Source organism: Thalassophryne amazonica, chromosome 3 (genome assembly GCF_902500255.1).
Source record: "Thalassophryne amazonica chromosome 3, fThaAma1.1, whole genome shotgun sequence".
NCBI lineage: Eukaryota > Metazoa > Chordata > Actinopteri > Batrachoidiformes > Batrachoididae > Thalassophryne > Thalassophryne amazonica.
In genome coordinates this window covers 99,252,638-99,267,937 of record NC_047105.1, presented here as the reverse complement: position 1 = coordinate 99,267,937, position 15,300 = coordinate 99,252,638, and the positions used below count along the sequence as shown (strand labels likewise).

At 47.1% G+C, this 15,300-nt stretch overlaps 1 protein-coding gene across 2 annotated transcripts in view; it reads right to left on the bottom strand.

Moving 5' to 3' along the window:
- Positions 1-15,300, bottom strand: part of slc25a26 (solute carrier family 25 member 26) — a 259,040-nt gene that overhangs the window by 51,172 nt on the left and 192,568 nt on the right. For both annotated transcript variants that reach the window (XM_034167165.1, XM_034167166.1), the window contains one exon: positions 5,993-6,057. In XM_034167165.1, the coding sequence (XP_034023056.1) occupies positions 5,993-6,057 (65 nt within the window). The remainder of the gene's footprint in view (positions 1-5,992; positions 6,058-15,300) is intronic.

Sequence of the window (15,300 nt, the reverse complement as noted above, 5' to 3'; positions counted from 1 at the left end):
TAAGTTCACAGAGAAATTACCTTGGTAATGGTAGTCGATTTCTCGGCGGGGAGGTGGAGTTTTATGGTGGTGATGATGAACGAGTGACAGCTGGTGCAGAGGATGAGTGACAGCTGTCACTTCTTCTGGGTCTGGCGCCCTCTCGTGCTTGGAGCCCGCACTCCAAGCAGGGCACCCTCTGGTGGTGGTGGGCCAGCAGTACCTCCTCTTCAGCGGCCCACACAACACTACATCTACAACTGCAAGTTAAAACTCCATGCAAAGTGAAAGCCATACATCAACAACATCCAGAAATGCTGCCGCCTTCTCTGGGCCCGAGCTCATTTGAAATGGACAGACACAATGTGGAAAAGTGTGCTGTGGTCTGATGAGTCCACATTTCAAATTGTTTTTGGAAATCATGGACACTGTGTCCTCCAGACAAAAGAGGAAAAATACCATCCAGATTGTTACCAGCGCAAAGTTCAAAAGCCAGCATCTGTGATGGTACAAGGGTGTGTTAATGCCCATGGCATGGGCAACTTACACATCTGTGATGGCACCAACAATGCTGAATGGTACTTCCAGGTTTTGGAGCAAAACATGATGTCATCCAAGCAACGTCTTTTTCAGGGACGTCCTTGCTTATTTCAGCAAGACAATGCCATGCCACATTCTGCACATGTTACAACAGCATGGCTTCTTAGTAAAAGAGTGCAGGTACTAGACTGGCCTGCCTGCAGTCCAGACCTGTTGCCCATTGAAAATGTGTGGCGCATTATGAAGCGCAAAATACCACATTGGAGACCCCAGTCTGTTGAACAACTGAAGTTATACATCAAAGAACAATGGGAAAGAATTCCATCTACAAAGCTTCAACAATCAGTGTCCTCAGTTCCCAAACGCTTCTTGAGTGTTCTTCGAAGGAAAGGTGATGTAACACAGTGGTGTTCAGAATAATAGTAGCGCTATGTGACTAAAAAGATTAATCCAGGTTTTGAGTATATTTCTTATTGTTACATGGGAAACAAGGTACCAGTAGATTCAGTAGATTCTCACAAATCCAACAAGACCAAGCATCATGATATGCACAGTCTTAAGGCTATGAAATTGGGCTATTAGTAAAAAAAAAGTAGAGAAGGGGGTGTTCACAATAATAGTAGCATCTGCTGTTGACGCTACAAACTCAAAACCATTATGTTCAAACTGCTTTTTTAACAATCCTGTGAATCACTAAACTAGTATTTAGTTGTATAACCACAGTTTTTCATGATTTCTTCACATCTGCAAGGCAATAATTTTGTTGGTTTGGAACCAAGATTTTGCTCATTTACTAGTATGATTGGGGTCACTGTCTTGTTGAAACACCCATTTCAAGGGCATGTCCTCTTTAGCATAAGGCAACATGACCTCTTCAAGTATTTTGACATATCCAAACTGATCCATGATACCTGGTATGCAATATATAGGCCCAACACCTTAGTAGGAGAAACATGCCCATATCATGATGCTTGCACCACCATGCTTCACTGTGTTCACTGTGAACTGTGGCTTGAATTCAGAGTTTGGGGGTTGTCTCACAAACTGTCTGCGGCCCTTGGACCCAAAAAAAACAATTTTACTCTCATCAGTCCACAAAATATTCCTCCATTTCTCTTTAGGCCAGTTGATGTGTTCTTTGGCAAATTGTAACCTCTTCTGCACATGTCTTTTATTTAACAGAGGGACTTTGCGGGGGATTCTTGCAAATAAATTAGCTTCACATAGGCGTCTTCTAACTGTCACAGCACTTACAGGTAACTCCAGACTGTCTTTGATCATCCTGGAGCTGATCAATGGGTGAGCCTTTGTCATTCTGGTTATTCTTCTATCCATTTTGATGGTTGTTTTCCATTTTCTTCCACACGTCTCTGGTTTTTTGTCCATTCTAAAGCATTGGAGATCATTGTAGATGAACAGCCTATAATGTTTTGCACCTGCGTATAAGTTTTCACCTCTCCAATCAACTTTTTGATCAAACTACGCTGTTCTCCTGAACAATGTCTTGAACGTCCCATTTTCCTCAGGCTTTCAAAGAGAAAAGCATGTTCAACAGGTGCTGGCTTCATCCTTAAATAGGGGACACCTGATTCACACCTGTTTGTTCCACAAAACTGACGAACTCACTGACTGAATGCCACACTACTATTATTGTGTTTTACTAATAGCCCAATTTCATAGCCTTAAGAGTGTGCATATCATGAATGCTTGGTCTTGTTGGATTTGTGAGAATCTAATGGTACCTTGTTTCCCATGTAACAATAAGAAATATACTCAAAACCTGGATTAATCTTTTTAGTCACATAGCACTACTATTATTCTGAACACTACTGTACCACTGTCCCAGCTTTTTTGAAATGTGTTGCAGGCATCCATTTCAAAATTAGCAAATATTTGCAGAAAAACAATAAAGTTTATCAGTTTGAACATTAAATATCTTGTCTTTGTGGTGTATTCAACTGAATATACGAGGGTAGGCTGAAAAGTTCGAAGGCTCACTATAATGCAGTTAATGCATTACTCCTTCATGGGGAGCCTTAGAACTTTTCAGCCTACCCTCGTAGGTTGAAGAGGAGTTGCAAATCATTGTATTCTGTTTTTATTTACAGTTTACACAACGTCCCAACTTCATTAGAATTGGGGTTATATAAAACCAGAAAGGTCCTACAGTATTTTCAAGAAAAGCATGCAGTGTTTTTTCCACTTTTATTAACTTCTACTTTAAATGGATGCTTTCATACTTGGGGAGGTGATGCTTCATTTTGGGGAGGTGATGGTCAAGTGGTTAAAGCGTTGGGCTTGAGACCAGAAGATCCTCAGTTCAAATCTCAGCCTGACCGGAAAATCACTAAGGGCCCTTGGTTGCTCCTGGTGTGTAGTGAACGCATTGGATGGCAGCACCCTAACATGTGTGTGAGTGTGTTGGTGTGAATGTGAGGCATAATTGTAAAGCGTCTGGTGCAGATGGAAAAGCCCTATATAAATGCAGTCCATTTACCATTTCATACAAAACATTTTTACATTTTTATGGTATTTGCCTTTCTTGATGCACATAATGGAGAAAGCAACAGGAACAGAGTAAAGGCAAATTCGGGCCATGTGTTTACATCCAGTGAGGTCCATAAGTATTTCCACAGTGACGACATTGTGAAATGTTGCTGGTGTACAAAACCACAATGGAGTTGAAATCAATCAAGAAGTAATTATCAGGTTGACTTTCATCTTTCATTCAGAGGGTTTAAGAAAAAATTGCATTAATATTTAGAAATGAGTCATTTTTTAATATAGTTATTACAGAGAAGCAAGTAATTCCCATACAGGTCATGAGACACATTTATGTCTGGATACTGGAGCACAAAGCAGTTGAGAGACTCTGTCTGGATGGACAGGTTACATCTTGAACCAAGGTTGGTACCCATTTACAGATGGGACAATGCAGATGAAGTATCTTGTCCATGGACATAAGACAGGTAGCTTCAAAGAGATCCCAGTTCTTTGAGTGGCTTTTCATTACTTTTTTAATAATCATCATTTTTTTTAAATCTATTTCAAACTGTCTGTGTCAAACGTTTACATTTTGCTCGTATGTCACTGCGTGGCATTCTCTTTTAAATTAAGTCAAATGGTTACAATAGCCTTCCACAACCTTCTCACAATATTTTGCAAGAATTTTGGCCCATTCCTCCTGGGAGCACTGGTGTAAATTAGTCAAGTTTGCAGGCCTCCTTGCTGACGTGTTTTTTTTTTGTTTGTTTTTGTTTTTTTGTAGTTCAGTCCAAACATGTACTATGGGACTCAGGTTAGGGTTTTAGGATTGCTGCTCTATCACTTTCATTTTGTTGCCTGCAAGCCATTGTGTTGAATCATTGCACGTATGTTTGTGATCACTGCCCTTTTGAAGACCCAGCTGTGACCAAGTTTTAGCTGGCGGGTATCTTGATGTTGTTTGAGAAGTTCCAGATCATGCTTCTTCTTCACAATGCAACTTATTTTAAAGGACTGTACTAGTCCATTCCCCAGCAAACCGCCAGTGCAATACGTCATACCTGTTGTCTCGCCTTTTTATGTAGATTTTGGAGTAATGGCTTGTGCTTCGGTCAGCAGCTCATAGCTCAGTGAGTACAGCAGGATGTCCAACCTTACTAAAGGGACCGGGGAGGAAATCCTGGCTAATCCTGTTTGTATGTTAAAGTGCTGAACCCCAAATTGCTCCATGTGTTGAATGACATTAACTTTGCATCCAGCTTTGCAGGTGGCAGAAATCTCCCCACCGTTCCAACTCCAAACCGTGGGGCAATGGGGCAGCGCAGTCTCCTTTGAACCCTATGTGATATCGTGGGATTTGACCACTTGCTCCGGTTGTGCAATATATACACAGCATAACTTCACATGGGAAAATGGTGTACTGTTTGGTTTTCGGCTGCAATCACCGAAGCAGTCGTGAAAAGTGAAGTTTTGTTTTTGGCTCCCAGTGGAGAAGGGAAGATGAGGCAAATGGGAGAGGTCGTGTCATCAAGTTTTAGCCTACACATCTAACATGAGTAGCTGCGTTCTCTCGCCTGTAAAACCACCTCGACACGTTTGAGCTCTGGGTCAAAAACAAACCGCAACACATCCATTTTCCACCGCATCATCACTTTTTCTTTGCATTTTCACTTTGTTTGCATGTAATTTGCCCAAAAACCCAGAGAAAGTGCAGTGTTTCCGTCCCCAGAAGTAGAAAAATTTGGTTATATGCGTCATATTTGACCCATTTAGCGCCCGCTCTCAAACGAGACTGCACTGTCCAATAAGGTGTCATTAAAATGCAGTACACACCTCAACAAGACCACAATTACAACATTGTCTTTTACTTGCAAATTATTAAATTTATTTGTTCATGCAGTAATATTTTAATTATTTCTGCATGAACCATATATATGGTTGTTATTACTGATAATTTTAGGGTTTGGTTACATTTGAAATACAAAGCTGCATCCAGTTTGAAATATATCATGCATCATTTCCTGGGACTTAATTTTCCACCCCTGAGAATGGATTTATTCACTCCTCATGTGTCACAAGTAGCAATAATGTGGAAAAATTTAAATAAAAGTACCATGTGGTACTAATAGAAGATTCTTTGATCCCGTTGAGATTTACCAAACACTTGGGGCAGTTTACTGCAACCAAACTACAGTAAAACAAAGTTTCATTATCACTGGGAAAAAAGATTCCTCTCCACTATTTGAACTTCACACTATAATAAATGCCCTTATAAAGTCACAGTCTATCCACACAGTGGGAACACAAGCCAAGCGGTTTGTTGGTGGTAAATTACATCAGCTGCATTTCAAACAGTGTTTAGAAGAAGCCTCTGCACCATGGAGATCCAACAACAACTAACAGCTTCTTGCAAAGCATCAACACCGTCAAAGAGTTTTGTTAATTCCATTATCTCGCCAGCCTGGATGACAAGGTACGGAACAGTGTGTCTTCTCAAAGGACAGGCAGTGAATGTGTCTTTATGGAGCAGATGTTGGTTACACAGGAGAGAGGTGAAGGAAGCCAGACGTCCACCGGAAGAGTCCACGTGAGCCAGGGCTGAAAGAGGAGGGAGCGAGGGAGGATGAAGTGGACAGTGCAGGGGAAAAAAAAGGAAGAGATGAGTTAACAGGAGGGACGCTGGCCTTCTGCTTCACCCCTCAGACGCGTAGCCTTGGATGGAAATTCCCTTGGAGCAGCATGTCCCTATGCTAACACTAACTACACACACAAACGTGTCTCCCCGATGATGTCCACGGTCCAGATCAGATGATAAATGTGTGTATGTCTCATTGCCGTCCCAGCGCTACCTCAGCCTGTGTAATGCTGACAGTGTTGAAATTTGCTCCGGCTGATGAGCCGCTCAGTTCTCTGCCTGCAAGTTATCACCTGACAGCAGTGTTTAAAAGTTGCTGCCAGAGAAGATGGTGTTCTCGGTCTGTGTGCGTACCTTTGCAAGCATGATCCTGGTCTTCACCACATCAAGGGGAGTGGTAACAAATGCTGCAAAGGCACCTAAAAAAAAATACATGAATTTAGCAAGTGCAAACATAAAATTCGCTTCTCTGCTTTCAGTGGTCTTTAAATATTAAAAATAGCCCCATAAAAAGTCCCATTACTTAACCGCAGTTATAGTAATGCACCTATTCAGCAATAAACCTTAGAAGACTTGGCTCCATTAAGTTCATAAAACTGATAATATTCCCCATCTGAGACCTTAGCCATTATTGGCCCACATAAACCAGATGCACTTCTGACACACACACACACACACACACACACACACACACACACACACACACACACACACACACACACACACACACACACACACACACACACACACACACACACACACACACACACACACACACACACACACACACACACACAGAAACATTCGTCTAAAGTCATACAGACCCAGCCACAGGACTCGCACATAAACTCACATAAAACAGTCCCTGCTTTAAGTTTCAGAGTTAGAGCACATCTAAAGCTAAAAAGCTGATTCTGCCACAAATGAAACAAATGCTCTTAGTAAGCATTTCAGGTACATGAGCCAGCAAACAGTCATGTGATTGAGAGGATGCTGAAGATACAACACCATCAGAAAAGTGTCCAGATTGTGTGATCAAACTTTAGTACTCATATAAGTACAACAGCCCCTCTAGTAATATTCTGAGATGGAATTAAAGGTAAATCATGGAGGTTGCATCCAGTGGAGAGGTTTCAGATGGCAAGTGTTCTGGCTTTGCTGAGACTTTACATACTAAACACAACAGGGCTGACCAGCTGAGCTGTATGACATTTCATACAAAAACTATCACAACAGAGTCTGAAAAGTTCTGTGACTGGAGCAGATTGGACCGACTCTAAATGCTGCTGGTGAGTGTTGTGGCTTATTGATGTATGATGTTGTAAACTTGCTACGTGTGTAATGTCATAGAAACAGAACCAATGAGCAGCAATTTTATTTATTCATTTTTATGAAAGCCCTGGGATGACGTGCTACCCTGCACCATGACAGCACTTTTTTGCTAGGAAGGAAAAAAAACCCTCATTGCTATGTGTACAAGGGCCCCTATACTGTTACACTGGCTATAAACCTTTCCAGACTATGGTACATCTTGCATAAACTAATTGACATTAGCAGGTACACCAACAGCACTGAAGATACACAACATACAAAGCTAATCAATGAACTGAGCTGACCAAAACACAAAATCACATTTTGTTCATGTTTGTCAGTACTGTTACCATTCCTGGCCAATAAGATGAAAGCCAACTTGAGGTCAGATTTGATCCCCAAAAGGAGGTTTTAGGGATACTCAGCCCCCCTTGTGCCTTTGTTGATCGCTATTTTCCCCTGTTGTTCGTCTAATACCCATTTAGCCTGATACTCTTTGTTGGGAAAGTGTAGGTACACGGACCCACAACAGGGGGCGCAAATGAACGGACAATGGAGTAGGTCAAATAACAACACTTTACTGTTGTGAATGTGCACAACAAATACAACAGATTACAACAATAGACAAGAGTCAATTCACAAAGGTGTCGTGTGGGCAGGCTCGAAGATAGGAGACGCCTGTCCAAAGCAGAACCGGAACCACACGATTTCCTCCGCCACCAGACCCCGGGAATACTGGAGCCGCCAAGTCCCGAACTCCCAGGTGGCCACTGCCTCCGCGTGTCGGACCTGGTACTGCTGGCGAGGAACAAAAAGCAATTAAATGAGGGCGCGTTTGCACCCAGGAATCCGTACGGCAGGAAAGCTACCTCCACCTCTCGTTGGAAAAGTAGTCCACAATACAACGCACAAAGTCACAAAAGAATACTGTCAAACAGTCAGCTGAGGTACGTTACCTTCCAGGTAGAACGATATCTCGGCAAAGAGGTGGAGATGACGTCTTGCTGATATACCGATGCTGATCAGATGAGTGGTGACAGCTGTCATAGGTGATGAGTGTCAGCTGTCACCCCGGCTGCTCCTGTGAGGCGGCAGCGCCCTCTGGTGCCTGGAGCCCGCACTCCAGGCAGGGTGCCCTCTTGGTGGTGGTGGGCCAGCAGTACCTCCTCTTCAGCGGCCCACACAACAGGACCCCCCCCCTCAACGGGCACCTCCTGGCGCCCGACCAGGCTTGTCCGGGTGGCGGCGGTAGAAATTGGCCAGGAGGGCCGGGTCCAGGATGAAGCTCCTCTTCACCCAGGAGCGTTCTTCAGGTCCGTACCCCTCCCAGTCCACCAATACTGGAAGCCCAGGCCCATCCTACGGACATCTAAGAGCCGGCGCACAGTCCAAGCCGGCTCGCCATCGATGATCCGGCAGAAGGTGGTGCCGGACCCGGAGTACAGAGGGGTGAGGTGTGATGGGGCTTGATCCGGGACACGTGAAAAACGGGATGGATCCGCAGTGAGGCCGGAAGCTGAAGCCTCACTGCGGCTGGACTGATGACCTTGATGATCTTAAACGGACCGATATACCGGTCCTGCAGTTTAGGGGAGTCCACTTGAAGGGGAATGTCCTTAGTAGACAACCACACTGCCTGTCCTGGCCGGTACGTAGGGGCTGGGGTCCGCCGACGGTCTGCATGGGCCTTCGTCCTCATCCGGGCCCTCAGCAAGGCAGAACGGGCGGCACGCCACACCCGACGGCACTTCCGTAGGTGGGCCTGGACCGAGGGCACACCGACCTCTCCCTCAACCACCGGAAACAAAGGAGGTTGGTACCCCAGACACACCTCGAAAGGGGAGAGGCCGGTTATGGGCATACTCGATCCAGGCCAGATGGGTACTCCAGGCCGCCGGGTGCGCGGCTGTCACGCAACGCAGGGCCTGCTCCACCTCCTGATTGGCCCGTTCTGCTTGCCTGTTGGTCTGGGGATGATACCCGGATGAGAGACTCACCGTGGCCCCCAGTTCCCGGCAGAAGCTCCTCCAGACTTGCGAGGAGAACTGGGGACCGCGATCGGAGACGATGTCTGTTGGGATCCCATGCAGCCGGACGACGTGGTGGACCAGGAGGTCCGCTGTCTCCTGGGTCGTCGGGAGCTTCGGGAGGGCCACGAAGTGGGCCGCCTTGGAGAATCGGTCCACTATCGTGAGGATGGTGGTGTTGCCCTGGGATGGCGGGAGGCCCGTGACAAAATCCAGGCCGATGTGGGACCAGGGGCGATGGGGCACAGCAGCGGCTGGAGCAGTCCCGAAGCCCTGCGATGGTCAGCCTTGCCCCTGGCGCAGGTGGTGCAGGCCTGGATATAATCCCGGACGTCGGCCTCTAGGGACGCCCACCAGAAGCTGCCGGACAACTGCCACGGTTCTTCGCACCCCTGGATGACAGGAGAGCTTAGAGCCGTGACAGAAGTCCAGGACTGCAGCCCTAGCTTCTGGTGGGACGTAGAGTCTGTTCTTCGGCCCAGTTCCGGGGTCCGGGCTTCGTGCCAGGGCCTCCCGGACGGTTCTCTCTACGTCCCAGGTAAGGGTGGCCACGATAGTGGACTCCGGGATGATGGGTTCCGGTGGATCCGACAACTCCGCTTTAACTTCATCTTCATGTACCCGGGACAAGGCATCCGATCTTTGGTTTTTGGTCCCAAGACGGTAGGTGATCCGGAAGTCAAAACGGCCGAAGAACAGTGACCAGCGGGCTTGCCTGGGGTTCAGCCGCTTGACGGTCCTGATATACTCCAGGTTCCGGTGGTCAGTGAAACCGTGAATGGCACGGACGTTCCCTCCAACAGATGTCTCCACTCTTCAAGAGCCTCTTTCACCGCAAGGAGCTCTCGATTGCCGACGTCATAGTTCCGTTCGGCCGGGGTCAACCTGCGGGGAAAAATAGGCACACGGGTGAAGGACCTTATCAGTCTTCCCGCTCTGGGAAAGCACAGCTCCTATCCCCGAGTCCGAGGCGTCCACTTCAACCACTAACTGGCGACTAGGATCGGGCTGCACCAGAACGGGTGCAGACGAGAAGCGCCGTTTCAACTCCTGAACGCGGCATCGCAACGATCCGACCAGGTGAAGGGGACTTTTGGTGAGGTCAGGGCTGTCAGGGGGCTAACTACCTGACTGTAGCCCTTAATGAACCTCCTGTAAAAATTAGCAAAGCCGAGGAACTGTTGCAGCTTCCTACGGCTGGTGGGTTGGGGCCAGTCTCTCACCGCCGCGACCTTGGCCGGATCAGGAGCGACGGAGTTAGGGGAGATGATAAACCCCAGGAAGGACAAAGAAGTGCGGTGAAACTCGCACTTCTCGCCCTTCACAAACAGCCGGTTCTCTAATAACCGCTGCAGGACCAGACGTACATGCCGGACATGGGTCTCAGGATCCAGAGAAAAGATGAGTATGTCGTCCAGATATACGAAGACGAATCGGTGCAGGAAATCCCGCAAGACATCATTTACCAATGCTTGGAACGTCGCGGGGGCGTTTGTAAGACCGAACGGCATGACCAGGTACTCAAAGTGACCTAACGGGGTGTTAAATGCCGTCTTCCACTTGTCTCCCTTCCGGATCCGAACCAGGTGATACGCATTCCTAAGATCGAGCTTTGGTGAACATTTGGGCTCCATGCAGGGGCGTGAACACTGAATCCAACAAGGGCAATGGGTATCGGTTACGAACCATGATTTCGTTCAGCCCCCTGTAATCAATGCATGGACGTAGTCCCGCCATCCTTTTTTCCCACAAAAAGAAACCTGCACCCATCGGGGAAGTGGAATTCCGGATCAACCCGGCAGCTAAAGAGTCCCGGATGTAGGTCTCCATTGATTCGTGCTCAGGTCGTGAGAGGTTGACCACCTCCTTAGCCTGGGAACCGGGAGGAACCGAGGAACCTAAACATACCCGATGGCAGGTCTCGCTCCACTGAACCACTACCCCGGACAGCCAATCGATCCGGGGATTGTGTTTTAACATCCAGGGGAACCCTAAAATCACACGGGAGGTAGCAGGAGTCACAAAAAACTCGATCTCCTCCCGGTGATTTCCTGACACCACCAGAGTTACTGGTGGTGTCTTATGTGTGATTGGAGGGAGTAGGGAGCCATCTAGTGCCCGCACCTGCACAGGCGAGGTAAGCGCCACCAGAGGGAGCCCTATCTCCCTGGCCCATCTGCTGTCTAACAGATTCCCTTCAGAGCCCGTGTCCACCAGTGCTGGGGCCTTCAGGGTTAAATCCTCATAAAGGATTGTAACTGGGAGTCGTGTGGCAATGTGGGTGTGTCCCACGTGAATGTCTCGGCCCACCCCTAGCCCAGTTTCTAGGGGCGGGCGTTGGTGTTTAACCGCTCGGGGCAGTCTCTTACCTGATGCTCTATCGAGCCACAAACAAAACACGCTCCGCGGGCCAGCCTCCTCTGTCTATCTGGTGCCCTAAATGTGGCCCTGCTCGTGTCCATAGCTTCGTCAGCAGGGGGAGCTGTAACCACACGGAGCGTAGGGGCCGTGGAGCGTGGGGAGGGCAGAACGCGGTCGGAACCGGAAGGGAGAGGGACAGCGCGTGCCCGGCCACGCCCTTCGTCTCGTTCCCGACGGCGTTCTTCTAACCGATTGTCTAATCGTATAACGAGATCAATAAGCCCCTCTAAATCCCGCGGTTCGTCCTTAGCCACCAGGTGCTCCTTTAGGACCAACGACAGTCCGTTTACAAGGCGGCGCGGAGGGCAGTGCCATTCCAGCCAGACCTCGAGCCGCGATGCGGAAGTCGACTGCATAGGCAGCTGCGCTCCGACGCCCCTGTCTCATTGACAGCAGCACGGCTGAAGCGGTCTCTCCTCTATTTGGGTGATCGAACACTGTTCTGAACTCCCTCACAAACCCATCATATGTCTGAAGGAGCCGTGAATTCTGCTCCCAGAGCGCTGTAGCCCAAGCGCGTGCCTCACCGCGAAGCAGGTTTATTACATAAGCTATTTTGCTGGCATCAGTCGCGTACATGACAGGACGTTGTGCGAAGACGAGCGAACACTGCATAAGGAAGTCCGCGCACGTCTCCACACAACCTCCGTACGGCTCTGGAGGGCTTATGTATGCTTCGGGGAAGGTGGGAGGGGTCGTTGAACGACCTGTGGAACGTCACTGTTACGCACAGGGTCGACAGGAGGGAGAGCCGCAGCAGCGCCCTGAGGGCGCGCTTCCACCTGCGCGGCGAGAGCCTCCACCCTGCGGTTAAGGAGGACGTTCTGTTCGGTCATTAAATCCAACCGAGCCGTGAAAGCTGTGAGGATCCGCTGCAACTCACCGATCATTCCTCCTGCGGACGCCTGTGCGCCCTGTTCTTCCATTGGCCGTTCAACAGCCGGTTGACGCCCCTCGGGATCCATGACGATGGCCGAGATATCCTGTTGGGAAAGTGTAGGTACACGGAACCACAACAGGGGGCGCAAATGAACGGACAATAAAGTAGGTCAAATAACAACACTTTACTGTTGTGAATGTGCACAACAAATACAACAGATTACAACAATAGACAAGAGTCAATTCACAAAGGTGTCGTGTGGGCAGGTTCGAAGATAGGAGACGCCTGTCCAAAGCAGAACCGGAACCACACGATTTCCTCCGCCACCAGACCCCGGGAATACTGGAGCCGCCAAGTCCCGAACTCCCAGGTGGCCACTGCCTCCGCGTGTCGGACCTGGTACTGCTGGCGAGGAACAAAAGCAATTAAATGAGGGCGCGTTTTGCACCCAGGAATCCGTACGGCAGGAAAGCTACCTCCACCTCTCGTTGGAAAAGTAGTCCACAATACAACGCACAAAGTCACAAAAGAATACTGTCAACAGTCAGCTGAGGTACGTTACCTTCCAGGTAGAACGATATCTCGGCAAAGAGGTGGAGATGACGTCTTGCTGATATACCGATGCTGATCAGATGAGTGGTGACAGCTGTCATAGGTGATGAGTGTCAGCTGTCACCCCGGCTGCTCCTGTGAGGCGGCAGCGCCCTCTGGTGCCTGGAGCCCGCACTCCAGGCAGGGTGCCCTCTGGTGGTGGTGGGCCAGCAGTACCTCCTCTTCAGCGGCCCACACAACACTCTTTAGCAGATAAAACTATTTTCGTCTTCGTTGCGGTGAGACCTGGATATTTGTAGATGTTAACCATCCCTGTTTTGTTAGCAGCACAACGAATTCTGAAACAACAAACTACAAACCACAAACTAAAATAATTCTGGCTGTGCTGTAGATGGCAAGACACTCGTGCATAAATGTCACAGCCTATGCAAGCAAATGAATTTTCCTGTGAAATTTGGCCCAATTCAGTGAGAACAGTGTATAGACTATTATAGCCAACCAAGAAATTAGCAAAATGGCTCTTTTTTTAACATTAGGTTACAACCTGTTTGTTTCCAGATGGCATTAAAAACTGTTGAACAAACGTAAAATGATGTCTTATCCCAATAAAATGTAAGATCTAAGTTTGGCTACAAAACCCATGTGATTTCATCGCTGTGGAGATGACGGTTCAACGTAAATCAGTGTGTGATGTCATCAGGTAACGAGCAAAGCGGTTTTCACTGGGCGGTTCAATGAGGTCACGTCTGTCCTAAGTCAGCGGTGGTGGAGGAGATATCAAAAATGATGCAAAGTGCCTCTGTGAGCATTTCCACTGACAAACAGGTTATGTATGAGCCAAAGAGAGGGAAGTGTGAAGGGTAATGTCAGAGGAAGTGACTGAAATCGAGGCTCCCTTTTGGACAGCTCGATCGAGGAGGGACATGAACTTGATTCCTGTCCTGGACCCACACCTCACCCCTGTAACACCACCCCACTCCTGCTACTCTTCTATCCTTTTGACTCAGATTATATCTGTTCTCCAAATCCTGTACTTTTCGATGCTATTAAATACAATAATGCTAGCAAACAAATACAGTCATTAAAGCATTGTATTTTACATTTGAAACAATGTTATACTTTAACTTCAATCATTAAGGGGGAAAATATTGTACTGTATTCTATCTCACTGCATTTATTTAACTGCTACAGTTGCTGGTGAACTCATAGATGAAGATTTTACATATAGGACTTGTGGTTGTCTTGTAAAATGTGATGGTAAAGATGCACTGTTGGTTACATATACATGATGATAATAACATACACAATGAACTTGAATTGAAAACAACCATTAAATGAAGCCATTTCAAACATTAATGGAAAACTCAAAACTTCACCTTACCATTTCATTGCTTCACCTCGAGCCTGCCCACATGACACCTTTGTGAATTGACTCGTCTATTGTTGTAATGTTGTATTTGTTGTGCACATTCACAACAGTAAAGTGTTGTTATTGACCTACTCCATTGTCCGTTCATTTGCGCCCCCTGTTGTGGGTCCGTGTGATCGGTGGCCGCTGCACTGAGAGATTGGTAAAAATCCATTAACTCGGTGGAAATCTCTGATTTAAGAAAAGTTTCTTTAATAGCAGAGCATTTTGCACACTCTGGAAACTGGAGATAAGCACTGGCCCAATGGGCCTCATGGCCTATAAAGACTTACTTTGTCCACCTTAAAAGCAGTGACAGGTTACTTCTTAACTGAACCTGCCATTCATACATATATATATAGTTTTTACTTGTTTGGCTGATTCTGTGACTTACATTTCAAAGCTTCTTATATGTCAAAAATATACTGCATTACCATCTACGGTCACAAGATAACAGCATCTGGATGCGTGACAATTGAATGCTGCTCCTGTACACTGACCTGTATGAGGAGGAGGGGCTGGGTCTTAGAGAATGAGCCCCTAATTGACATTAAACTTGTTGGAATTTTATGGGGCAGCCAACAGAGGACATCAGATAGGGTAAAGCACTTTTAAAAATGTTTGCATCTGTTTCTTGCAAACAAAAAAGTTTACCCTGAGTTGTTTTTGCCTCATACAACAATAGCCTGTTAGCTTCTGCTTGCGAATGTGGTATTTCCACTATGAATAAATAATGCACTGATGAAATTTATTTTGCTTCTTCTTCCATGAAGCAGTACCACTACGCTTGAAAAATAAATGCAACTTACAGATCAGTGAGACTTACGTTTTTCACTTTTCATTATGGTTTTTTTTTTTTTGACAGATGCAACTAATAGCCCACTGCAACATATAATCTGGAAAATGCTGAACACACCTTCCATCTTGTTTCTCTCTTTCTGTTATTTCTTTCCTCTCCTAACCACTGCAGACTAAGTCCAAGTGGGGAGGCACTGGGCCATGTCATCAGGCTGTGGTGTCCTCATCCGCACCCGTTATCTCGCCATCTCTTAACCCCCCCCCC